Genomic DNA, 27,546 nt, shown 5'->3' with positions numbered 1-27,546 from the left:
ACCTCTGCTGAAGAGGATAAGTTCATTCAAGTTACCAGCCTCAGAAATTGCAGTCCAAATAAATGCTTCCCAGATGTCAAGTAACAGACACATCTCAACATCAACTGTTCAGAGGAGACTGTGTGAATCAGGTCTTCATGGTCATGCAAAGAAACCACTACTAAAGGACACCAACAATAAGAAGAGACTTGCTTGGGCTAAGAAACACGAGCAATGGACATTAGACCAGTGGAAATCTGAGATTTTTGCTTCCAACCGCCGTGTCTTTGTGAGATGCAGAGTAGGTGAACGGATGATCTCTGCATTTGTGGTTTCCACCGTGAAGCATGGAGGTGGTGGTGTGGGGGTGCTTTGCTGGTGACAATGTCAGTGATTTATTTAGACTTCAAGGCACACTTAACTAGCATGGCTACCACAGCATTCTGCAGCGATACGCCATCCCATCTGGTTTGTGCTTAGTGGGACTATCATTTGTTTTTCGACAGGACAATGACCCAAAACATACCTTCAGGTTGTGTCAGGACTAGTTGACCAAGAAGGAGAGTGATGGTGCTGCATCAGATGACCTGGCCTCCACAATCACCTGACCTAACCCAATTGAGATGGTTTGGGATGAGTTAGACCGCAGAGTGAAGGAAAAGAAGCCAACAAGGGCTCAGCATATGTGGGAACTCCTTCAAGACTGTTGTTTAATGCCAAGAGTGTGCAAAGCTGTCAAGGCAAAGGGTGGCTACTTTTGAAGAACACTTCTTTTGGTTATTACATGTTTCCATATGTGGTATTTCATAGTTTGTCTTTTATTATTCTACAATGTAGAAAATAGTAAAAATAAAGAATGAGTAGGTGTCCAAACTTTTGATTGGTACTGTTTGTCGATCAGTATTTGAATATGTTGGTAACCTGTTGTATACAAGTGCCCTCGAAGCCGGTGTTTGGAGGATATGGTAGCACAGTTTGCCGGCCCTCAACGCACACCCGTGCCAATATATCCTCCAAACATCGGCTTCGCTGGCATTATCACTTAACTATTTAATGTTTATACTTTTTCTTCCTTAGCTACCAACATTATACAGTAGATTCACTATGTTGTCCTTATCGCAGTTCTGTTTTCAGTGTTGTCTAATGAAGATCTTCTTTCTCTCTTTCCACAGGATTCTAACTGTTCCTAGCTGCCCTCTGTTGGAAAGGAGATGGAGCGTACTGTATCTTCAAACCTTTCTTTTCCTCTTCTTTCTGCCCCCTGGTGGTAAAAGTGCCAAGCAGAAACCACAGCAGCAGAGGAACTTGAACAGTGGACTACACACAAACGTAGAGCTTTACTCATGTGTACAGTACACGCAGCTGGATTCTGGTAAAATAATTGCAAGCACACATTCTCAAAAAGACTTGCTCTTTTCTAGAACCACATTCACACACACAACTAATAGAGCCTGTCATTACACCAGTGTTTCCCAAACTCGGTCCTGGAGGCCCCAAGGGGTGCACTACACAGCTGATTCAAATAATCAACTAATCATCAAGCGCTGGTTATTCGAATCAGTTGTGTAGTGCTAGGGCATAAACAAAAACGTGCACCCCTTGGGGTCCCCAGGACCGAGTTTGGGAAACACTGCATGACACATTCATGCACACACACAAGCGGAAAGGCTCAATACTACACACTTGAGTTCAAACTCCAATGTAAATAACGTGAAAGTATTTTGTTTTCGTCTAATTGTTTTTCTTTTCTCTCTGTTCAACATGCCTTAACTGTACAGATCTGCCTTGTATGGCAAACTCTAAATATTCAATAAACAGTAAGAGAACATAAGGACAATAGCATTTGAAGGGGAGGTCTGTTCTACTTACTTGGACAGGACTGTCTTATTGGCTAACAATACTGTTGTATGTTACGTTATTTCTGTCCAGCATCTATCGCACGTTAGCATGAAAGTAGAACTGTAGAAAACCCCTTACGACAATGATGATGGTGGTTTGCCTTTTTTGAAAGCAAGAGTGTTTCTTTTCAGATATCCAGTTTTAAATGCCTATACATGTAGTTGGTGTAGGGTGAGGAATGAGAAGTCTGGAGTATAGTGTGGAGCTGAGCTGACTTGGAAGGGTATGTTAAAGGCCCAGTGCACCCCAAAAAAAACGACTTTATATAGAGTATATTTCCACACTGAGGTTTGAATAATACTGTAAAACTGTGAAAATGTTAATGCTCTTTTAGTTTAAGAGCTATTTGAAAAGACTGCCTATTTTGGTGGGATGGAGTTTTTGCCTGCATGGTGACATAGACCAATAAGAAAAAGCGTTCCAAACCTCTCTGCCAATAACAGCTAGTTTAGTTTCCCTCCCCACTCAGACCACTCCCAGACAGTCCTTGCTAAATTCTTGCTTGATAAATTGATCTTTGCTAAGAAGCTGTTTTTGTTTCTTTTTGACCATTTGAAATAAATGAAATCACAGTAAGGTAATTAAACTGTTTCCCAGAAATGATTTGATATTGAGATGTCTGCATTGGACTTTTAAAATCTGTCCTCTCTCTCACACACACACACACACACACACACACACAGCCCCACTACATATGACTATTTACCCCATCACTAGTAATGTTTTGACGGAAAGGATTTTGACACAATGATTCACATTATGAGACTTGATTTGAAAGATGTTCAACTGTTTTATCTTGGTGCTTTAAAATGGAGGATATATTTATTATTGGCGTTCTCGGAGTAGCCTGAATTGTCCCTAAACATTTGACTACTGACCATTTGTAATGACTTATGTCCCTGTATATTAGAAGCGTCTACCGTAGCTAATGGTATTGAATGGCTGTATACGAGTCAAGGTTTACTCAACAGATTGAGTGGCTGATACTTGTTGCTATATGTATTCCATTATACAGTTGATAATGGGTTTGTCTCCTACTGAAGGTGCTTGGAACAGTTCTGAAACTTGTTAGTTTGTTTTTCGTATGGAGAAACCCAAGACTTCCCCTGTTAGTTAGGTTGAATGGATTAATTCTTTTGAAAGTGTTTTCCTATTTAGAATCAGTTCTGGTTGGTCCGACAAACAAGTATTAACTTCCGTTGTAGGATATGACTGTGGTTCAGGTTTTTCCATATATGTTAGCTTTGGCTTTCTACCCAGCTAGCACATTTGGTTCCTTGGAAGTTGTGGGAATGTTGTGTTTTTTTGTTTCCCATTGGTTGTGGGAAGAAGCCATTCCTTTCCTAACTGGTAAAACAGAAGAAGAAAAATGTACGTTCTGAGAACAGCAGTGAAAACTTTGCCTGTTCTGGGAATGTTTATTTTTAGGTTGCAGGGAGGTTCTTACAACGTTTTACTCTGGTTCCTTTGAAGTTCCCCTCTGAGGTTTTATTAAAGACTGAGAACGGAAATTCTAGGTACTTGGATTTTTTTTTTTTAAATAACTTCCTTAACTTTCACTGAAAGTTTCAATAAGAAACTGAACGTTTCAAGAACACCGCTAGCTTATTTGGGGTTAACTGTTTAAACTCCAAGCACAGATCAGACACATGGAAATCGATGCAAACATAAAAACATAACAAGAGTGTTTTGTGATGCTGAGAACAGAATGTATGTTTTGCAATAACGTTCTCTGAACATTTAAAGTTTTTATAGGACGTTTTAAACAATGAGAACTTAACTTTAAATAGAACCATGAGGAAACGTTATGCTGAAGTACTGAAATTCCCACAGAATTACGTTCTTTAACGTTCTCTGAACTATGAGAACATTCCCAATGTCAAACCAGTTGGAGAATGTTCTTAAAACATTACCAAAACTTAACTTAAATGTAACCATGTTTGAACTTTTAGGAAACATTCTGTTAAAAGTAATGACATTTGACAAAGTGCTGAGAATGTTCCAAAGCCAAGCAACTATCCTGCAACATTCCCAGAAAGTTGTGGGAAGGTCATATGCAAAATCAACACGACCAGACTCCCACGAAACTAATAAACATATGGTTCTCAGAAAGTTAAGTTTTAGCTGGGTTGGTTTTGAATACACTCTATTCAGTCCGTTTGGATCAGTTGAGGTATTGGTTAGTGCAGATTGGGGAATATCTAAAATGTCACTGAAGTACTTTGTGAAGACAGAGAGAGCAGGGTATTGTCATTATTTGAATTCCATCGGTCAGATAAGGATGCCAGTGGCATGCTGGTTTGCAGGGAGCTGTGTTTCAAATGTAGCCACCAATTATTCTAGTCTGTTGTTGAATGACTGGTGGTTATCATATGTTAGTCTGTCAAGTCTCCAGCTGTTGACATTTCAGATTTTCTGTTAAATCCTTGAAGTTCAAAAGTGATTGATGTTTTGGCATTGTGATGCCCCTGGGGGAGATGATTAATTTACCAATTTATCAAATGATATTTTCCCTTGTTTCACCCAGTCAGCTCAATTCCATCACTTAAACTTTTTGAATGAGTTTAGTAACATAAATGCATTCAGAAAAATGAACATACCTAAAGAATTGTAAATAGTTTGTTTTTTGTTTGAAGAGAACCAAAAGTGATTAAATAAAATGCATTTGATGGGTATGACTATGAATGTTATTTCTGTTTTTCCCTATTCTTACCATAAATTGTGTCATTCCTTTTGCTCAGACAAACATATGAAATGGAACATGCATAAGCATTATTTGTAAGCATCAATATGATGGTCGGACTATTTTTATCCACATTAGGCAACACACCTTGAAAAGGCAGTGACTCACAACGGTCCCTCAGAGAATGAGTGGCCAAAAGGCAGTGACTCACAACGGTCACTCAGTGAATGAGTGGCCAAAAGGCAGTGACTCACAACGGTCCCTCAGAGAAAGAGTGGCCAAAAGGCAGTGACTCACAACGGTCACTCAGAGAATGAGTGGCCAAAAGGCAGTGACTCACAACGGTCACTCAGAGAATGAGTGGCCAAAAGGCAGTGACTCACAACGGTCACTCAGAGAATGAGTGGCCAAAAGGCAGTTTTAGCATGGGCAGCGCCATTAAGGGGTTCCACCATTTTAATGTAGTCAACTTGGTGGAACTTCTGACTTTACTGGCTGATCCCTCTTGATGAAACTGTTGGAATCATGTCCAACCGGGTCATCAGGAGGGATCAGCAAATTGTGGAGAAAATTCACGACTTCAAAATGGAGATTGCCTCAATGCGGTCAGATGCCATAATGGGAATGCTTTCTCTATGTGGTCACCACAAAACCGTTCAAACGCACCCTTAAGCATGCACCTTCTGTAGAACACAAGAAACAAGTTTGCCTCAAGGGGAGAATCTCAATTAGTTTTGCTCGCCGCCTCTCCACTTTGAAAAATGTCAAAAGGAGTGGAGGAAACGAGCTGAATCTCAAATCACCCCCTTCTCCTTGGCCCTCCATTTGCACAAGTGTCCCAAAGCTGAGGAACTGACAATTATCATCTAGATCGATCCAAGGTCACTTAGGGTCTTAACTTACTGTTGAGTTAGAATGGTAGAATACACAAGGTGTAAGTTTTGCAATTTGGTTGTGCATCAGCAGTTCTCTTGTTCTGTCAGTTACTGACAGTCACTCAATTGTCAGCCCAAAAAAAAACTTTTATTGGTAAGTTAGTCTAGCCAGTTATGTAAACTTATAGTAATCATGGTCGAATACCGACCGGACATGCAGTGCCCGGGGGCCATGACCTCCAGCAGGCCCCCATGGATTTTGTTAGGTCACTCAGATATAATTACATGGTATAAGCCATGGCAGAATTGCTGGAAATAAGCTTTAAAAAATGCAAAAATGTATCTCTGCCCATGGCAAAATATGTAGAATTGTATAAAATTGCAACACAAAATCTCCATGGAAAAATGTAGACCTACAGAAAACTTGCTTTAAAAGCGGCAATATTTTATCTACACCCCATGGATTTATTTTTTATTTTTAGAATTGCAGGAAATTATTAATTAACATGTACTAAAATGTACATTTCTCTCCACCATCAAGAGGTTAAACAATTTTGCCCTGGATGTAGCAGTTAATTAGAGCCTCTGATTGCCATTTCGAACCAAGCAGGCTCCAGAGTGAAGTGCTATCCCCAACACGCACTAAGATATGTTTGGAGTTTGCCTAATTATAGGAAATGTGTGTTTGTTTGTGTTGGATTTCATTGCTTGACTCAAAACATATGAAATACCTCCCAAATGATACGTTTAACTGTTAAGAGTATTTCTAGTACATTTTATTATTCAAATATGGAACATGAATCGCATCATTCAAGTCACTAGTGTGTCCCGAAGTCGATGGGTTTATTGATCCCCTTGCCACTCGATGGAAGTCATCCTCGGGAGTTTCGTCAGCAACACGTGACAACGGAGGGCCCTCCGTACGAGTAGGTAGCGGCAAGGGGCTGGTTTGGGATTCACAGAAATGCGCTCATATGAAATGAGGACTAACCTTCTCCACTCGCGCTACAGGGGTAGAATCCCAAATTAAATGTGTAAAGTGATCAAAACAAAATTTTGCTGGATGTGCAAGACATTTTATGGATAAAAGGATAAGTAGTGTATCGTTTTAAAACCGGTGCATGTTTTTCTCCTTTGAGAAAACAGCCAATTCAAAGGGGGTGTGGCATATTCTGAAAGAATTCCGCACTAGCTGCTGAAAGGGTACTTATTGGAAGATCTCAAATGGCGTACTCCTTGTCTCCTTCTCAAAACCCATTGGAGGAGAAGGTAATTGGAGCGGGACCTCTGGCTTTCTCATCTAATGGGTTTTGGATGACACTTCTCCGTCCGGCTACTAACAAATGACCACTCTCCTCGACCACTTATCAGTTTCCGGTTCACGGAGAGGAGGACAGGAGTCGAGGACAGACTTTTTCCAATGGAGACTCTCCCAAGGAGCTATGACCTCTGCCATTTTTTGACCCATTCCTCCATGCAGACCTCTAGAGGAGATCTGCATGGAGGAATGGGTCAAAATACCAGCAACAGTGTGTGAAAACCTTGTGAAGACTTACAGAAAACGTTTGACCTCTGTCATTGCCAACAATGGGTACATAACAAAGAATTGAGATAAACTTTTGTTATTGACCAAATACATATTTTCCACCATAATTTGCAAATAAATTCATAAAAAATCCTACAATGTGATTTTTTTTCTAATTTTGTCTGTCATAGTTGAAGTGTACCTATAATGAAAATTACAGGCCTCTCTCATCTTTTTAAGTGGGAGAACTTGCACAATTGGTGGCTGACTAAATACTTTTTTGCCCCACTGTATGTTTGTCCTCCCGGTTTCTTTCTTTGAGGACATTATTAACATGCTTCAGCAGATGAGCCGTAACGAATGTTCTATCACAGACTGAGCAGTCATGTTGTTTAACTCCTGGGTGAGTCTGGATATGTTCAGTTAGGCGTCTTTTCTGATAGCTTTTTCCACAGTCACCACAGCTACAATGATTTCACTCCTGTGTGAGTCAATAAATGCTTCTTTAGGGCCCCATTCTGACTGAATCTTTTCCCACAGTCTCCACAGTGAAATGGCTTCTCTCCAGTGTGAGTCAGTGTGTGCGTCTTTAGGGCCGACTTCTGCCTGAAGCTTTTCCCGCAGTCTCCACAGCTAAATGGTTTCTCACCTGTGTGAGTCAGTATATGCTTACCTAGGTCTCCCTTCAGATAGAAGCCTTTCCCGCAGTCTCCACATATAAATGGTTTCACACCTGTGTGAGTCTGTATATGCATCTTTAGGGACCCCTTCAGAATGAAGCTCTTCCCACAGTCTCCACAGCTAAATGATTTCACTCCCGTGTGAGTCAGTTTATGCGTATTTAAGGTCCCCTTCTGCCTGAAGCTTTTCCCACAGTCTCCACAGCTAAACGGTTTCTCTCCTGTGTGAGTCAGTGTATGGTTCCCTAGGTGTTCCTTCTGACTGAAGCTTTTCCCACAGTCGCCACAGATAAACGGTTTCTCTCCTGTGTGAGTCTGAATGTGTCTGTTTAGAGTAATCTTGTGATAAAACCTTTTCCCACAGTCACCACAGATAAACGGTTTCTCTCCTGAGTGAGTCTGAATGTGTCGGTTTAGAGTAATCTTGTGATAAAACCTTTTCCCACAGTCACCACAGCTAAACGGTTTCTCCCCAGTGTGAGTCCGTATATGCGCAGTTAGTTCCTGGCTCTGATAGAAGCTTTTCCCGCAGTCACCACAACTAAATGGTTTCTTTCCAGTGTGAGCCAGTTTGTGCACAGTTAGGTTCCCCTTGACAGTGAAGCTTTTCCCGCAGTCACCACAGCTAAACGGTTTCTCTCCTGTGTGAATGCGTACATGGTTCCCTAGGTGTTCCTTTTGACTGAAGCTTTTCCCACAGTCACCACAGCTAAATAGTTTCTCCCCCGTGTGAGCCAGTTTGTGCACAATTAGATCCAATGGTGGGCTGCTGTTAAGTCCTACTTGGTCACTGCTTGTAGCAGAGCTGTGACTGGAGGCATTGTTTTGACTATCTGGAGGGTCAAAGGGAATGTCGCGACCCTTTAGGTGGGTCACAGTCCCAAAAGGTTTGAGATCAACTGGTTTGGAGTCACTCTCTCTGTTCTCCACAGTCTGTTCAGTCATGGACTGAAGTGGGTCCTCCTGATCACATTCATTTTTCACACAGGTAGGAGGGAATTTGAACTCTGTGATGTCAGCCTCCAAACCTTGAAACCGCTCTTCCTCTTGACTGATCCGGAGTTCCTCCTGTTCGTCTTTGATCTGTGTGGGCTCTGGGTCCTCCTGCCCCAGACCGGAGCTCCACTCCTGCTCACAGTGCTGCTGCTCAGGGGGAACCTTCTCTTCAGAGACAGCAAGAGAGAACTGCAGGGAGTCTGGAGGGAAGGAGAGGAGAAGCAGTCTTTGGATATGCACAATGCCATTTCAAAATGCGTGTTGTGATACAGACACTTATTTAATCACATATATAAATTGTTTATAAGTTTCAATTCATTTTGTAGGCTATACATTCGCAGTGGAAATGAGCTTTTGACTAAACCTGGCACATTTACGTGGATATTGTAACATTGATGTTGATTAATGTGCATTGTCCCCTATAAATAAATAAATCCAAACAGAATCTCGTTTCTCATGGTCTGAGAGTCTTTAGGTGCCTTTTGGCAAACTCCAAGCGGGCTGTCATGTGCCTTTTACTGAGGAGTGGCTTCGTCTGGCCACTCTACCATAAAGGCCTGATTGGTGGAGTGCTGCAGAGATGGTTGTCCTTCTGTTAGGTTCTCCCATCTCCACAGAGGATCTCTGGAGCTCTGTCAGAGTGACCATTGGGTTCTTGGTCACCTCCCTGAACCAAGGCCCTTCTCCCCCGATTGCTCAGTTTGGCTGGGCGGCCAGCTCTAGGAAGAGTCTTGGTGGTTCCAAACTTCTTCCATTTAAGAATGGTGGAGGCCACTGTGTTCTTGGGGACCTTCAATGCTGCAGACATGTTTTAGTACCCTTCCCCAGATCTGTGCCTTGACAAAATCCTGTCTCGGAGCTCTATGGACAATTCCTTGGTTTTTGCTCTGACATGTACTGTCAACTGTGGGACCTTATATAGACAGGTCTTTCCAAATCATTTCCAATCAATTTAAATGACCACAGTTTTAGAAACAACTCAAGGGTGATCAATGGAAACACGATGCACCTGAGCTCAATTTCAAGTCTCAAAGCAAAGGGCCTGAATATTTACGTAAATAAGGTATATATATTTTTTTGTATTGAGGTAGTGTGTGTAGATTGAGGGAAAACATTTATTTAATCCATTTTAGAATAAAGCTGTAACGTAACAAAATGTGGAAAAAGGAAAGGGGTCTGAATACTTTCTGAATGGACCCCTGGGCCTGTGTCCTGCGGATGAAGCCCGAGCTGGAATGTGAAGCTAACTGAAGCTGGTTAGCTTTAGAAAACCCTGAGTAGATCTAGCTTGCTTCGTATGATACCCCTCAGGGATATCTAGTAAGGCTGTTGCGGTGACCTTATTACCACCACACCAGCAGTCATGATCCTAGTAAAATGCCCACATGACCATTGAGTGACAATCTCCTTTTATACACTCTGGCAGCCTGGTCTCATAAACTAGACATAACACAGTAAATGTAAATCCAGAAACTAAAATTAGTATGATATGTTTTGTTTGGTATTGTTACATAAGACAGATGGTTACGCGAACTTATAGCAAGAAAATGGTTGCGAGTTCAAATCTCATCACGGAGGACTTTAGCATTTTACCTAAAAAGCAGCTTTTCAACTACTTACTACTTTTTAGCTACTTTGCATGTTACCTAACCCTTTTAGCTAACCTTAACCCTTTAACCTCACTCCTGACCCTAACCCCTGACCCTAACCCCTAGCCTAGCTAACGTTAGCCAGCTAGCTAACATTATTAGCCACCTTTTATTTCAAATTCATAACATTTTGTACATTTTGCAAATTCCTAACATAGCATACGAATTGTAATTTGTAACATATCATACTAAATGGAGTGTCTCGGATTTACATACAGAATAATACAAAATGCTCTGAGACCAGGTTGCAGCAACTCTGGACATGTGTTGGTAGTACCCAACTTGCTAACAACCATCAGGTCACTAATAGCCTATTACTCAGGGTTCTATTGTCCCTCTAACCGCTCTGACATCAATGCAGGGGCGCAACGTTCACTGGGAACATGACGACTCCCCCACATTCTAAAATTGCATTTTTGTCCCCCCCAGTTTTATAATCTCACTCTGATAATAAAAAAAGCACAGCACCGGGATGCCTCAGAGCGGTTGGGTAGGCTGTTTCAGACAGCTGGATTTAGGACCGTATGGGACACCACAGAGCATGCGGACAGGCTGTGTGAAGGCAAAGCTTCTGAAAGGCTGGCGTATAGGACTAGCACGGGAGAGATGATCAGGGGCAGCTGCTGTCTGTGTGGTGCTTTTTTTTCCTGAGTTGTAAAAGCAAACAGAGCAGAAACGGGCTACTCTTTAGTTGACTGATCTAGCTGGCAAGGTAACTGCTGTTTGACAGAAAAAAGATATATTTATTCCCAGTGCTGAGGTAGTAGTGTAACTGACATGTTACGTTAGCCAGTGTTTCATCCCCTCTCGACTGAAGTGAATGAACTAACATTACTAGCAGCCAATTCGGCTCTAGCTAGCCTCTAGCTATCTGTCAGGTAGCAGTATCTAACAGCTGTTGTGAGTATGGAAATGTTTTGTAGCCTTTTTTTGTCCCATTTCAACAGAAGTAAATTTTATGATGTACCATTAGCTAGAGCTAGCCAAACGTTAGCTAGCTTACCAACTTTAGCTATTATTTTTGCCTCAAATCACTAGACATGACTCAAACGATTTAACCAGAGGCCAAACGATTGAAAGCCGATATATTCTGACGTTTCTTCAACGTAATGTGAGTTTTTATTAGTCAGTATAGCAACGTAACGTTGATCTGTCAAGTTTCCCTAGCTAATTTCCTACTTTTCTCACCGACACATTATAAACAGCTCTACAGGCTTCAATGTCATGGTGCACAGTCAGTACACAACACTATGCTCATCATGTCTTAGCAGAATCAGATGGTGACAGGTGTCCCAGCAGTCAGACAGCCAAGGAAGACCAGTCTACGGAGCTCAACTGAATTTTGCATTATAACAATCAGTAAATGGATACAATGTCCCATCTTGAGTTGATGGGTAGGCAACAGTCTGGGATCTGGGAATAATGATCATTTCAATTATTGAACCGTTATATTGTTCAAGAATAGATTCAATGTATAAATGTACACCAAGGTAATTCTTTGTCAAGCCTCATCGGAGAAGGAGCAGATGGTGACAGGGGTCTCATCAGGGTCAGGCAGCCAGGGAAGACCAGTCTGTGACGGCACAGAGGTGAACTCTTGCAGATACAACACTTTATTCTCTCAGTGCGGCAAACACTGGACAAGCAAGAAGCTTCAAAAGATTGGAACTATTTTAAGGCAGTCTGACAAATATCTAAAGTTGATTTCCAAACTGTATCAAGGGTTGATAATGGCTCTCGCCGATGACACTGAAACATGTAAAACAAAAATGTGAGGAAGACCTGGGAAACACTATTGATGATGAATGGATAGAGATGTTAGAATGCCCAGTCATGTTCATATAATCTCAAACATAAATAACTGCAGTGTAAGACCATCCATAAAACATACTATATTTATTTTATTGTTCTGTTATTTTACCAGGTAAGTTGACTGAGAACACGTTCTCATTTACAGCAACGACCTGGGGAATAGTTACAGGGGAGAGGAGGGGGATGAATGAGCCAATTGTAAGGTGGGAATTATTAGGTGACCATGATGGTTTAAGGGACAGATTGGGAATTTAGACAGGATACTGGGGTTAACACCCCTACTCTTACGACAAGTGCCATGGGATCTTCAATGCTCTCAGAGAGTCATGTTTAATGTCCCATCCAAAAGACAGCACCCTACACAGGACAGTGTCCCCAATCACTTTGGGTATATGGATATTTTATTTTTGACCAGAGGATAGAGTGCCTCCTACTGGCCCTCCAACACCACACCAGCATCTGGTCTCCCATCCAGGGACTGACCAGGACCAACCCTGCTTAGCTTCAGAAGCAAGGTGGTATGCTGCTGGCTCTTCTATATGCCAGTGAAACTGAACATCATGCACTCAGAAATGTCATTCCTCTGCTGGAGATGTAAAACACAAAAGGGGACATATGTTATGGTCTTGTGTTGAATGGCTTAATTCTGGCAGTGTTTTTTTTCTCCATCTTAGTATATCTACAGATTCTCCCTTAAACATATTTAATACCGGTATCTTACATAGCTTGATGACTGTTGTCATTCTTGCTTACTTTTTGTTGTTCTAAATAGAGACGGCTAGAAGGGTCATGGGTCATATTAGATTGTGTCGAAATTCAGGAAATTAGCGTTTAGATACTCCACAAAGTGGGATTACCCTCAGAGCCCCCGCCAAATTATGTCCCTAACACTTCTAAAACCAAAAAGGTGCCCCCTGCATGTTGCATCAATGCAAATGCAATAGAAAATCACATCCAACACTTGTCCTCAAAACAGTATCGTGATTTTAAAACTCACCTCACTGTGATTATTCAAATTGAAAAACTGTTTCACAACAGGTTGAAACGAAGTGGAAAACATGGTCGTTGTGGATGTTGTTTGATAGCCTAAAACGAAATGCACAGCGCGTTCAATCTAAGCATCATATATAGAAGGGTTTTCATTATCTATCTGGCCCTTAACCCCGCGGATATCGGCAGTGCCTCAAAAGCATGCTCCATTGGCAGAATCGATATCCGTGCTTATAAACCAGGATCGCTAAAATACAAATGGGTGTTTACAAAACAAAAAAATACATACGAACCTATTCTACATAGTTGTATCTCTGGTGTGAACCGCAGCAGCCTCCGTAGCCGATCGTTCTCCTCCTGGTACTCCGCTACCGCTTTCTCAACTGCTTCGAAAATCTCCACAGCAGCAGACTCCGTTAAACGCTCATTTAGAAATAAACGCAACAACTGTAGTTTAGACATTTTTCCAGTGGATCAGGTCGGGTAGCCTATGCCCTATGTAAATGATCTTTGGTTGAGTCAGTGCGTCTTTCTTTAGTCCACACAAGGAATGCAAAATCGTTAAAAAAGAGTCGCCCCCTACTTCCGAGGAAGGGCTATGTTTAGCTTGAAGTCTCGCGATAGTTCTGGTGAACGTAACATGGCGGTGTCTTGTGTTTACGAATTCGCAGCATGACTTCGTGACTGCTGCTATCCAAGTCCAGTGTGCTGCTACGTTGTTCTCGTTCGAATACTCAATTTCAGTAAAGAAGAGTTTCGCCTTTGCCGAAGAGGCTGTGAAACCTAATAGAAAAACCGTAAGGCCGACCAAAGAGGTAGCTAGCTAACATTAGTTAGCATCGCTAGTTGTCCATCTGTAACTCATGTTTTGTAGTAGCTAGTTAGCTAATTGCTAAACTATCCGTCATTTAACCAACCCTCGCATTGAATATCATTCTAACAACACTGATGGCGTAATTTTGTCGATATGATGTAGTGCTGAATTATTGGTGATATGTTTGTTAGCTACCTAGATGGGTTTTATTTGACGTGTACCCATGATGTAGTGTGTTTGCATTCAATTTCTCCTTGCCAACCCCTCTAGCCCTCCAGTGTCCCGTGCCGTGGGTGCTGTGATGACCACAACCAGACTGAGACATCCACAGTGCAGGAAGAAGCACCCTAGTAGCACCTACCACACTAACGTCTGACACAGGCAGACCACCAGGGAGGCAGGATATACAACTCAGTACTGTGACACCGGGGAAAGAAGATTTGAGAGGAAGCACTGAAGGATAGGACGAAATAGTGATCGAGTGATGTCTGGTCCAGTAGAGGGGGGTGAAAGTGGGGATGTGGCAGGAGTTGGGCAGGAGGCAGAGGCGGAAAGTGATCCTCCTCAATCAGCTCCACCTCTATCCCAGGGTGAGTGCTTGGAACTGGGGGAGAATAAAGAAGAAGAGGCCCCTCCAGCGGCTAAGCAGCCTAGGCTCAGTGGAGATACACATGGAGGACCCATAGAACAGGCAGGATTGAGGCAGGAAGACTTGGCTGTACTGACCCATAATGGAGGTAAAGTTGTTACCAGTTGTTGTATTTGAGGAAAAGCTTCCTTCACTGGTGTGCATCTCTCTAAATATTCTAAGTCAATGCTTATCATATGTTTGATTCACATTCCTTGTAAAAAAAACAACGTTTTTTTAAAGACAGAAGATGGGGAACATAGCCTCTTGACTTAATGGAATAATAATATTTAACTCATAATGTTTATCCATATCTGTTACAGAGGACAACCAGCCAAGTGTGATGGAAGGAGGAGAAGAAGATGCGGGAGCCAAAGAAGTAGAATGCCATGAGAATGGAGGTCCTTGTGAGGCTCATGGCACGAGAGAGGGAGGAGAGGAGAATGTGGAAGAGGGGGAACGGGAGAAGGTGGAAGAGGGGGAACAGGAAAGCTCAGCTGAAAGCACCAGCGAAGGACAAAAGTATGTGAAGAATTTTAGGATTATTCTAGGTAAATCATTTAGAACCTAAAAAATTATGCACACAGAGATTCGAGGTTTGAAGAGACATTTCAGCTGTGATATTTGGGTGTCCAAACCTTTAAATTATCCATCCACTGTTTTGTTTGTCCTCATCTATGTATTTCTCATGTACTGCGGCCTACTCTTATCCCCCCTCTCCTATCTGCAGCCTGGGTCTCGATTTCAGCCAGAACCCCCAGATGCTGACTGGTTCCTGGGCTGAGTACTCCAGCCTCCCTGAGAACTACCTCAAGGGCTGCAAATGGTAACTCCCTCTTAAAATATTGTTCCTTGGTTGATTACGTGGCTTTAGGCTCCATTTAGCTTTACAGGCTATCTGAAGAAGTAACTGTTAATTCTCCAGGGCCCCGGATGGCTTGTGCATCCTGACCAACAGTGCAGACAACGTGCTGCGTGTCTACAACCTTCCCCCAGAGATCTACAGCTACAACTGGGACCTGCTCACTGAGATGGTGAGGCTCTAGAGATTTAATTCACTAAAAAGCCAACAAAACAGAGAGGGATCAACCTTGAATTTGTCCAATAGAAACGCTTGTTTTCTGTTGCAAAACTTATTGCATAATGAATACACCACAGGGTAACTGACACAAACGGCTAGGTTTCCCTTGGAGATCAACACAGTATTTATCTCGTGTCTCTCCTTCCCTCCCCTGCAGAGTCCAGTGCTGAAGATGGCAGAGGGGGACACCATCTATGACTACTGCTGGTACCCCAAGATGAGCTCCCTGGACCCTGACTCCTGCTTGTGAGTTCAATCAATCGAACGTTATTTATGAAGCCATTTTTTTTTATGTCAACAGTTGTCACAAAGTACTTTAAAGATGGAATCCGCAGTAGGGTTAGCAGTTCTACTGTCTATCCTGCTTCTGTTTTTGTTTTTTTGCTGGGGAACGTCACGCACCGCAGTCCCCCCAAAAATCATTACATATTCAGCTGTTCTATCACGCCTGCAATGAGGTTCTAACGTCTTTGTTGTTCTAATATCGATAACGGACGTGGCAGTTTCACTGCTATGGATTCCAGCTTTAAAGGGAGACTTCAAAATGGTTAAACTTTGTATTAATCATCTCCAGCACCACCTCAACATAAGTGAAAATGGTGCGTTTCTATGTTTTATTGTTAAACGATAGAGGAAGATAAGTGTTTCCAATGACTTCATCGGTGTGATTTTGATCAATTATGAGTAGGCATTGCCTACGGATTGGTTAATGATGTCATTGGAAACACTTGATCGTTCTCTCTTTTTTACTACAAAACATAGAAATGTGCCATTTTCACACATGTTGATGTTAGGGTGGTGCTGGAGATTATTCGTATGTTGTTTTTTGTTTTTTTCCCTTTAAGCTACAGTGCCTTCAGAAAGTATTCGTACCCATTGACTTATTCCACATTTTGTTGTTACAGCCTGAATTCAAAATGGATTAAATAGATTTCTCAACCATCTACACACAATACCCCAACATGTTTCTATTGAAAATGAAATACACAAGTATTCACACCCCTGAGTCAATACATGTTAGAATCAACTTTAGCAGCGATTACAGCTGAGTCTTTCTGGGTAAATCTCTAAGAGATTTGCACAACTGGATAGTACAATAATTGCACATTTATTCTGTAAGAAATTCTTCAAGCTCTGTCAAAGTGGTTGTTGATCATTGCTATACAGCTGTTTTCAAGTCTTGCCATATATTTTCAAGCCAGGAACTAGGCCACTCAGGAACTAGGCCACTCAGGAACATTCAATGTCGTCTTGGCAAGCAACTCCACTGTGTATTTGTCCTTAAGTTTTAAGTTCTTGTCCTGCTGAATGGTGAATTTGTCTCCCTAATGTCAGTTGGAAAGCAGACTGATCCCAGGTTTTCCTCTAGGATTTTGCCTGTGCTTAGCTCTATTCTCTTTATTTTTATCCTAAAAAAAACTCCCTAGTCCTTGCCGATGAAAAGCATGCCCATAACATGATGCAGCTACCACTAGGGCTGTGGTGGTCATGAAATTTTGTCAGCCGGTTATTGTCATGCAAAAGACTGCCGGTCTCACGGTAATTGACCATTAATGAACATAAACGCGTTTATCTCCAGGCATCCGCACTTTTGGAACATCTCATTTTTAAAGAAAGTATAATAAATCAATGTAATTTACGCCATCAAAATAAATCCATTATTTATTTTAGCCATGTCATAAGAAACATTATTATATGAAGGAAAAGTATTTGAGAAGAACAGAATGAGTTGGCCAACTGTGTTATCTGGCAATGCGCCGAACCGTAGGCCTTTTCATTTAGCAGACAAGATATGCTTATAAGTCCCCTGCCATTTATTTTATATTCTATAATTTTATCGTGAGAAGAATATAATTGTACTTAGGTGAATAAAATAGAAAGGATATTTTTCCAATTCCAGAACGAGAGTACGCAAGTGAAGTGGCTATGTTCAGTGTAAGAGTGATAATTTGAAACGGGTCCTATACACTAGATTTAGAGTTATTTGGCAACATTAGTTGTGAATGATACAAACCTTAGGATGTCTTAGAAATCAAAACTTACATCGGCTGCATGGTTCAATGAGGCTCCCTTGCTCAGATATCGGTAAGTGGACTGGAGGCAGGGCATGAAAGGGATAACGAATCCAGTTGTTTGTGTCATCCGTTTTGTGAAAGTACCTGCGTAATTGCGTACCCAACTCACTCAGGTGCTTCGCTATGTCACATTTGACATTGTCCATACGCTTGAGTTTATTTGCACACAAACAATCATTCAATGATGGAAAGACCTGTGTGTTGTCCATGTTAATGCAGACAGAGAAGAGCACCAACTTCTTAATCATAGCCTCAATTTTGTCCCGCACATTGAATATAGTATCGGAGAGTCCCTGTAATCCTAGATTCAGATCATACAGGTGAGAAAGAACATCACCCAGATAGGCCAGTTGTGTGAGAAACTTGTCATCATGCAACCGGTCAGACAAGTGAAAATTATGGTCAGTAAAGAACTTTAAGTTCATCTCTCAATTTAAAAAAGTGTCAATACTTTGCCCCTTGATAACCAGCGCACTTCTGTATGTTGTAAAAGCGTTACATGGTCGCTGCCCATATCATTGCATAATGCAGAAAATACACGAGAGTTCAGGGGCCTTGCTTTAACAAAGTTAACCATTTTCACTGTAGTGTCCAAAATGTCTTTCAAGCTGTCAGGCATTCCCTTTGCAGCAAGAGCCTCTCGGTGAATGCTGCAGTGTACCCACGTGGCGTCTGGAGAAACTGCATAGCCCCATTGGAAAATCTTTATACTCTTTGAAAATGTGAATCACATTTTTTATATCTCGTACCCCGGCGGCATTGCGCGAGTACCATAGGGCGGCACACAATTGGCCCAGCGTCGTCCGGGTTTGGCCAGGGTAGGTTGTCATTGTAAATAAGAATTTGTTCTTAGCTGAGTTGCCTAGTTAACAAAAAAAAAGGGAAAAGATTCGGACCCTTTACTCAAATCAAATTGTATTTGTCACATGCGCCGAATTCAACAGTGAAATGCTTACTTACAAGCCCTTAACCAACAATGCAGTTAAGAAAATACCCCCCAAAAAAGTAAGAGCTAAGAATAACAAATAATTAAAGAGCAGCAGTAAATAACAATAGCAGGCCTATATACAGGGGGTACCAGTACAGAGTCAATGTGTGGGGACACTGGCGTTGAGGTAATTTAAGTGATATGTACATGTAGGTAGAGTTATTGAAGTGACTATGCATAGATAACTCAGTGCTTTGTAGAAGCACCTTTGACAGCGATTACAGCCTCAAGTCTTCTTGGGTATGACACTACAAGCTTGGCACACCTACAGTGCCTTGCGAAAGTATTCGGCCCCCTTGAACTTTGCGACCTTTTGCCACATTTCAGGCTTCAAACACAAAGATATAAAACCGTATTTTTTGTGAAGAATCAACAACAAGTGGGACACAATCATGAAGTGGAAAGACATTTATTGGATATTTCAAACTTTTTTAACAAATCAAAAACTGAAAAATTGGGCGTGCAAAATTATTCAGCCCCCTTAAGTTAATACTTGTAGCGCCACCTTTTGCTGCGATTACAGCTGTAAGTCGCTTGGGGTATGTCTCTATCAGTTTTGCACATCGAGAGACTGAAATTTTTTCCCATTCCTCCTTGTAAAACAGCTCGAGCTCAGTGAGGTTGGATGGAGAGCATTTGTGAACAGCAGTTTTCAGTTCTTTCCACAGATTCTCGATTGGATTCAGGTCTGGACTTTGACTTGGCCATACTAACACCTGGATATGTTTATTTTTGAACCATTCCATTGTAGATTTTGCTTTATGTTTTGGATCATTGTCTTGTTGGAAGACAAATCTCTGTCCCAGTCTCAGGTCTTTTGCAGACTCCATCAGGTTTTCTTCCAGAATGGTCCTGTATTTGGCTCCATCCATCTTCCCATCAATTTTAACCATCTTCCCTGTCCCTGCTGAAGAAAAGCAGGCCCAAACCATGATGCTGCCACCACCATGTTTGACAGTGGGGATGTTGTGTTCAGGGTGATGAGCTGTATTGCTTTTACGCCAAACATAACGTTTTGCATTGTTGCCAAAAAGTTCAATTTTGGTTTCATCTGACCAGAGCACCTTCTTCCACATGTTTGGTGTGTCTCCCAGGTGGCTTGTGGCAAACTTTAAATGACACTTTTTAGGGATATCTTTAAGAAATGGCTTTCTTCTTGCCACTCTTCCATAAAGGCCAGATTTGTGCAATATACGACTGATTGTTGTCCTATGGACAGAGTCTCCCACCTCAGCTGTAGATCTCTGCAGTTCATCCAGAGTGATCATGGGCCTCTTGGCTGCATCTCTGATCAGTCTTCTCCTTGTATGAGCTGAAAGTTTAGAGGGACGGCCAGGTCTTGGTAGATTTGCAGTGGTCTGATACTCCTTCCATTTCAATATTATCGCTTGCACAGTGCTCCTTGGGATGTTTAAAGCTTTTTGTATCCAAATCTGGCTTTAAACTTCTTCACAACAGTATCTCGGACCTGCCTGGTGTGTTCCTTGTTCTTCATGATGCTCTCTGCGCTTTTAACGGACCTCTGAGACTATCACAGTGCAGGTGCATTTATACGGAGACTTGATTACACACAGGTGGATTGTATTTATCATCATTAGTCATTTAGGTCAACATTGGATCACTCAGAGATCCTCACTGAACTTCTGGAGAGAGTTTGCTGCACTGAAAGTAAAGGGGCTGAATAATCTGTTTTTGATTTGTTAAAAAAGTTTGAAATATCCAATAAATGTCGTTCCACTTCATGATTGTGTCCCACTTGTTGTTGATTCTTCACAAATAAATACAGTTTTATATCTTTATGTTTGAAGCCTGAAATGTGGCAAAAGGTCGCAAAGTTCAAGGGGGGCGAATACTTTCGCAAGGCACTGTATATTTGGGGATTTTCTCCCATTCTCTGCAGATCCTCTTAAGCTCTGTCAGGTTGGATGGGGAGCGTCGCTGCACAGCTATTTTCAGGTCTCTCCAGAGATGTTTAAGTCCGGGTTCTGGCTGGGCCACTCAAGGACATTCAGAGACTTGTCCTGAAGCCATTCCTGTTGGAAAGAGAACCTTCGTCCCAGTCTGAGGTCTTAAGAGCTGTGGAGCAGCTTTTCATCAAGTGTCTCTCTGTTCATCTTTCCCTCGATCCTGACTAGTGTCCCTGCCACTGAAAAACTTCCCCATAGCATTATACTGCCATCACCATTCTTCACCATAGGGATGGTGCCAGGTTTCCTCCAGACGTGACGCTTGGCATTCATGCCAAAGAGTTCAATCTTGGTTTCATCAGACCAGAGAATCTTGTTTCTCATGGTCTGAGTCCTTTAGGTGCCTTTTGGCAAACTACAAGCGGGCTGCCCTGTGCCTTTTACTTAGGAGTGGCCACTGTCTGGCCACTCTAACATAAAGCCCTGATTGGTGGAGTGCTGCAGAGATGGTTGTCCTTCTGGAAGGTTCTCCCATCTCCACAGAGGACTTCTGGAGCTCTGACAGAGTGACCATCGGGTTCTTGGTTACCTCCCTGACCAAGGCCCTTCTCCCACGATTGCTCAGTTTGTCCGGGCGACCAGCTCTAAGAACAGTCTTGGTGGTTCCAAACTTCTTCCATTTAAGAATGATGGAGGCCACTGTGGTCTTGGATTTCTAAAGCTGCATACATTTTTTTGGTACCGTTCCCCAGATCTGTACCTCTACTGACAATTCTGTGCCTCTACTGACAATTCCTTCATTCATTTCCTTCATTTCGTATTCTTCTGTACATAAATCCGAGACAATCCATTTAGTATAATGTTTTGGTATGTATTAAAATTGTTTGCCCATGACCCATTTTTGTAGGATATGTTACAAATTACAATTCTTATTGTGCGAATTTGCAAAACGTACGGTATGTTAGGAATTCTGTCTAGCTGGCTAATGTTAGCTAGGGGTTAGGTTAAAGGGTAATACATATGCATAAGAGGAGATAACCATGACTCAACGGTCAATTTTTACTGCCGCCATTTCTTATTTAACTAGGTAAGTTAAGAACAAATTCTTATTTACAATGACAGTCTACCCCGGCCAAACCCGGACAATGCTGGGCCAATTGTGCGCCGCTCTATGGGACTCCCAATCACAAATGGTTATGATACAGCCTGGAATCGACCCAGGGTCTGTAGTGACACACCTAGCACTGAGATGCTGTGCCTTAGACCGCTGCGCCACTCGGTAGCCCGAGTGACTCATGACTGCCAGTGTGGTGGTAATACAGTCACTACAACAGCCACCATATGGTTCATTTGACTCATCCTTCAATATATGAAGAGTGGTACTCAGTGTTGTGTTGGATTTGCCCCAAACATAACGCTTTGTATTCATGACATAAAGTTCATTTCTTTGCCACATTTTTTTTCCGTTTTAATTTAATCCCAGAGAAGTTTCCTTCCTCTCCAGCAACTGAGTTAGGAAAAACGCCTGTATCTTAGTAATGACTGGGTGTATTGATACACCATCCAGAGTGTAATTAATAACTTCACCATGCTCAAAGGGGTATTCAATGTCTGCTTTTATTTTCACCCGTCTACCAATACTGTAGGTGCCCCCCTTTGCGAGGCATGTTTGAATAGTGTTTGAATACTTATTGGCTATTTGTTTGGGACTCCCAAAAAGTTACATATTGCAGCTTTAACAGAACTGACTGTTTTTAAAGGGCCTCATTAAAGCACTGTAATTATTATGACTCTGTCTGTGCAGTGGCAAGCTGAGAGCAATGTTGCCCAGCCGTTACCGTGGAGAATGCCATTGTTACGGGTTGGCAAGGAGGCCGCTAACGAGGCCTCCTTATCAACAGCGCGCACCGCTTAACCCCCCCCCCCCAACCCCCCATCACAATGCCTCCGATGAATCCTCTCTGATCAGTGCCCAGCGTGGGTGGTCCACCGCACGAAGCGAGGAAAGCAACATATCCTCTAGACTAGAAGAAGGGGGGGGGGGGGGGGGTTAGAGAGAGAGCGGGGTCATTGGGTGGAAGGGGGACAGTACACAAGGAGTGAAGGATCAAACCATAAACAACACGGAATGGAAAACATTTCTTCACAGCCAGAAGAAATGGAGGGAATGAGAAAAAAGGAAAGGGAGTTGACGAAAGAGAGGGGGGAGTGGAGGTTGAGAGAATGAACGACCCAAGGAGATGATTGTCTGAGGGATGAACCCCGTGAGAGCAGGACCCTGAGAGGAGCCAGGGTAACGGGGACGAGGATGCTAGTCGGAGCTGACGCACCATGTGAACTCCGTCTGTGTGTTCAGACAGCATGATGTTTTGTCTGGTGTTGTTGAGGGTTACAGAGTGGAGTCAGTCAGGTGGGATGACGTGGCCCTAACGTTTCCTAAACATTTGTTCAGGGAGTCAAATGAACCGTATGTTTAGAAGACATCATTGAGTCATGCTCACAGGTGGGGGAGGCGTACTCCTGTTTGGGTGTCTGGGGAATGTACTAAGATCTGATTGGTAGAGATAGTAAAAACATGACATCATTTACAAGCATGTGGTCAGGGTCTGTGAGTGGCAGTGGGATTCTTGGCTGTTTTTGTCATATTTCTCCCTCTTTTTGTGTTTCTCTCTCTCTCTCTCTCTCCAGCTTTCCCTCCTCTCTCACGCTCTACCTACCCCTTTCCCTCCCTCCTCTCTCTCACGCTCTCCCTCCTTCTTTCCCTCCTCCCTCTTTCCTGCTCTCCCTCCCTCTTTCCCTCCCTCTCTCTGCCTAAAGCCATGTGCTGTACCCTCCTGTGGAGTGTAGAATGGTCACTGGTGTTCCTCCTTTGAATTGCTTTCTGGGCCGGTGTCCAGGCTAGCTGTGGTGTACCATTATAATGAGGGGATTCCCAACAGACAGAACAAAGACACAGTGCCATAAGAGCACTGAGCCGCCCAGGCTAATTTCCTCTTGGCTAATTGAGCCTCAGTTCAGACAGTGATATTTAAGCGTTTATGTTGGGCTGTTAGGTTCCCCCCCGCAGTTCCGTTAGTTGAAAAGCCATACAGTATGTCTGTCTGTTGATGGCTCGTTTTTTTGTCCATTATAAAGCAACAAACTGTTAGTGAATAGATAAGAGGGGCTGAATGAAATTCAAGCTGAAATAGTGACTGGGGAGTGAAGTACTGAAATGTCCTCTCTGATGGATCTGGCACAAAGCACTGTCTGTTTTTCAAGTGAGATGAAAAAATGACTCTTCCTTTGTCCTGTTGTGACCCACACTTGTTTCCTTTCTACCTCCATCATTTCCCTCAACCTCTTCTCTCTCCACCCCTTTTTTTCATCCATCCTTAAACTCCCTCCATGTCCAATCTCTTCCTCTCCAACCCTAGTATAGCCAGCAGCAGTCGTGATAACCCGGTCCATATCTGGGATGCGTTCTACGGGGACCTGCGTGCCAGCTTCAGGCCCTACAACCATCTGGACGAGCTGACCGCAGCCCACTCCCTCTGCTTCTCCCCAGACGGATCACAGCTCTACTGCGGCTTCGACAAGACAGTCAGGGTGTTCTACACAGACAGGCCTGGAAGAGATTGTGAGGAAAGGCCCACTGTAGGTTAGTAGACTAGATTGGCGGTTTCCCGAACTCGGCCCTGGGCCGGGGGCACACGTTTCAGTTTTTTTGCCCTAGCACTATATATCGGATTTACAATAACCAACTCATTATCAAGCTTTGATTATTTGAATCAGCTGTGTAGTGCTATTTGCTCAGTCATTCTCTACAGTGTAGACAGAGTAATATCCGTTATAATTTGCAATGTCAACTATAAATGGGGCGGCAGGTAGCCTAGTGGTTAGAGCATTGGGCCAGTAACCGAAAGGTTGCTAGATCGAATCCCCGAGCCGACAAGGTAAAAAAATCTGTCGTTCTGTCCCTGAACAAGGGACACTGTTCCTAGGCCGTGATTGTAAATAAGAATTTGTTCTTAACTGACTTGCCTAGTTAAATAAACACAGGGGATCCTGGTGCAGTATTTTTCTTTCAAGTGATCAAATAATTCCAACACAGCTGCATCAAATGATCTGATGTGCATACCACCCTGCATTCCACTGCTGGCTTGCCTCTGAAGCTAAGCAGGGTCGGTCCTGGTCGGTCCCTGGATGGGAGACCAGATGCTGCTGCAAGAGTTGTTAGAGAGCCAGTAGGAGGCAGTATTTCCTTTGGTCTAAAAAAAAAACCTGTATATATCCCAATGCCCCAGGGCAGTGGTTAGGGACATTGCCCTGTATAAGGTGCCGTCTTTCGGAATGGATGTTAAATGGGTGTCCTGACTCTCTGTGGTCACTAAAGATCCCATGGCACTTATGTTAAGAGTAGGGGTGTTAACCCCGGTGTCCTGACTCACTGTGGTCACTGAAGATCCCATGGCACTTAGGTTAAGAGTAGGGGTGTTAACCCCGGTGTCCTGGCTAATCATCTGTAATTATCCTCAGCTTCCAACTGGCTCATTCATCCCCCTACTCTCCCCTGTAACTATTCCCCAGGTCATTACTATGAATGCGAATGTGTTCTCAGTCGACTTACCTGGTAAAATAAAACATGTTTTCCTAGATTTCTAACCCATTAGTTATACCAGCAGCGCAAACCGAAACGGTCCTTAATATGTTGATCTGAACCCATGTGGACGCTGAGTGTGTGTTCCCTCCCCAGTGAAGAAGCAGGGTCAGGGTCAGAGTGGCATCATCTCCTGCATGGCGTTCAGCCCGTGCCAGTCTGTGTACGCCTGTGGCTCGTACTCCCGCACCGCAGGCCTCTACTCCTGCCAGGATGGCTCTCAGCTGGCCCTGCTGCCGCCCAGGCACCACGGGGGCATCACACACCTCGCCTTCTCACCCGACGGACACTACCTGTACACTGGGGGTCGCAAGGTGAGCGAACGCAAACACAACCTCAAAGGGAGACATGGGGCTTAAAAGAGTTGTCCTTTAGAAAACGGACCACTCAGAGAGAGATTTGGGTAGGAGGAGCACAGTGTCACAGTGGAGAACGTGGTGGTTTTCTAAAACACATACTGTATTTATGCACTCATACCCACATTCTCTATCAGTGGTATTATTTAACTTGTAAGTCTTGAGGTGTGTGTGTGTGTGTGTTTGTTTAACTATTCTTATGGGGTCCCCACAAGAATAGTTAAACACACACAAATTTTACCAACTGAGGACATTTTGTTGGTCCCCATAAGGTCAAATACTATTTCGTAGAGGTTAGGGAAAATAGGATTTTGAGTCCCGACAGGGTTAGCTGTACAAGTGTGTGTGTGTGTGTGTGTGTGTGTGTGTAGGACCCAGAGATTCTGTGCTGGGACCTGAGGGACCCGGGAAAGATTCTATTCTCTCTGAAAAGGAATGTGGCCACCAACCAGCGGATCTACTTCGACCTGGACCCGTAAGTCCATACCCTTCATCTTGTCTTCCTGCTACTCTCACAGCTAACCGCAGCCCGCCAATGCCCCCTGTCCCCGTTCCACCATTTCAGAAACCCTTGACTTAGCACCTTATACCCTTGCACCCTTAACTACTCTTCATATTATGCTCTTCACAACTTCAGAGATTATACTCTTCACAACTTCAGAGATTATACTCTTCACAACTTCAGAGATTATACTCTTCACAACTTCAGAGATTATACTCTTCACAACTTCAGAGATTATACTCTTCACAACTTCAGAGATTATACTCTTCACAACTGCTCTTCATATTATACCATCTCTCGGTCTGTCTCTGTGTGTGTAGTTGTTAATGCTGACCGTGTGCGTGTAGGTCTGGCCGGTACTTGTTGAGTGGTGACACAGGGGGGGTGGTGTCAGTGTGGGACACCCTCACAGCTCCCCCCGATGGTAACCAGGAGCTACTGCAGCCTCAGCTCCACTTCCAGGCCCATAGGGACTGCACCAACGGCATCAGGTAGGCTTTACCAGGATTTTATTAGCATTGTTTGCCTGCTGAATCTATTTAATATACTAAATATGTAGATTTTTAGAAGTGGTCTCCCACTTGCTGTTTGGGGGCAGCAGCGTATTTGTCATTTCAATATCGCTTATTTTCTGTCAATGTCCTGTCTCTCTCGTCCCTCCATTCTCCCCCTAGTGTCCACCCCTTCATGCCATTGCTGGTGTCGTCCAGCGGGCAGCGCCAGTTCCTCTCCCCGGGGGACAGTAGTGATGGAGACTCCTCGGGCTCTGAGGGAGATGTCGTGATGTTATCACCTACCCCAGAGGTCAGACAGGACAACGCTCTGACTGTGTGGTGGGCCGGACCACTTAGCCCAGCCGACGAGGGGGCGCAGGAGGAACCACTGCCGGTGGTGATTGATTGATTGATTGTGGAGTAGCCCATCTCAAACCCCCCTCTGGACTGAACCAAATGTCAAACTGCCAATATGAGAAAATGTAGTAGTACTTATTCTGTTTTAAAAGTATGGCAATCAATATATTGAGTTGTCCCTTGGATTCAGCGAATTACAGTTTCCCCAGTCTCGAAGCCAAGGTACAAACTATTGTGAATGCTAACATGCTATTACAATTGAAAGGTAATGTGCTACAATGCTAGCAGGGAGCTTACCAATTCCAAATGTACTTTTAAAACCTCTCAGGTTCAGATGACCACCACAGCCAGACCAGGCCCTGTGTGTTGGATGAGCACAGTGTTGTGTTGAATGTACATCAATCTACCTTCCAATCATATGTTGCTCTAGGGGAGTGTTCTGTTTACCTCGTGTTAGTCTTTTTTTTTATTGTTGCAAGTGCCAAGCTGGTGCCATGGCATCGCTATACATGCATCAGTAAATGTATATTTTTGTAAAGCCATGCTGAATATTGTAGTTTCTGAATGTATTAAAATCGGTAAGCAGTTAGCATAATTGCTGTAACCACAGACGAATA

General features: G+C 43.2%; 2 protein-coding genes and 1 long non-coding RNA gene across 4 annotated transcripts in view; 2 read left to right on the top strand and 1 right to left on the bottom strand.

Annotated features, from left to right (window-relative positions):
- The window catches only part of LOC109896992 (uncharacterized), a 9,468-nt gene extending 4,914 nt beyond the window's left edge, over positions 1–4,554 (top strand). The window contains exon 2 of the long non-coding RNA XR_002256169.2: positions 1,152–4,554. This is a non-coding gene — a long non-coding RNA (uncharacterized LOC109896992). The remainder of the gene's footprint in view (positions 1–1,151) is intronic.
- Positions 3,615–13,572, bottom strand: LOC109896990 (gastrula zinc finger protein XlCGF57.1-like). Its single transcript, XM_020491473.2, has 2 exons — positions 13,382–13,572; positions 3,615–8,837 (listed from the first exon to the last, which is right to left on the bottom strand). The coding sequence occupies exons 1-2, from the start codon at positions 13,548–13,550 to the stop codon at positions 7,426–7,428; spliced, it is 1,581 nt and encodes a 526-aa protein (XP_020347062.1). The 5' UTR covers positions 13,551–13,572; the 3' UTR covers positions 3,615–7,425.
- On the top strand, positions 13,422–27,546 carry wrap53 (WD repeat containing, antisense to TP53). Of its 2 annotated transcripts, none has more exons than XM_020491471.2 (11): positions 13,422–13,903; positions 14,173–14,639; positions 14,854–15,052; positions 15,261–15,356; positions 15,456–15,564; positions 15,769–15,857; positions 23,998–24,221; positions 25,317–25,534; positions 25,948–26,051; positions 26,426–26,569; positions 26,753–27,546. In XM_020491471.2, exons 2-11 carry the CDS (start codon positions 14,387–14,389, stop codon positions 26,979–26,981), a joined length of 1,665 nt encoding a protein of 554 aa, XP_020347060.1. In that variant the 5' UTR covers positions 13,422–13,903; positions 14,173–14,386; the 3' UTR covers positions 26,982–27,546. The 2 variants fall into 2 exon arrangements, with proteins under 2 accessions (XP_020347060.1, XP_020347061.1); XM_020491472.2 differs by having other exon boundaries at positions 13,451–13,885; positions 26,753–27,544.

Source organism: Oncorhynchus kisutch, linkage group LG9 (genome assembly GCF_002021735.2).
Source record: "Oncorhynchus kisutch isolate 150728-3 linkage group LG9, Okis_V2, whole genome shotgun sequence".
NCBI lineage: Eukaryota > Metazoa > Chordata > Actinopteri > Salmoniformes > Salmonidae > Oncorhynchus > Oncorhynchus kisutch.
The sequence above is the reverse complement of the archived record's forward strand: the minus strand, read 5'-3'. Positions and strand labels throughout refer to the sequence as shown.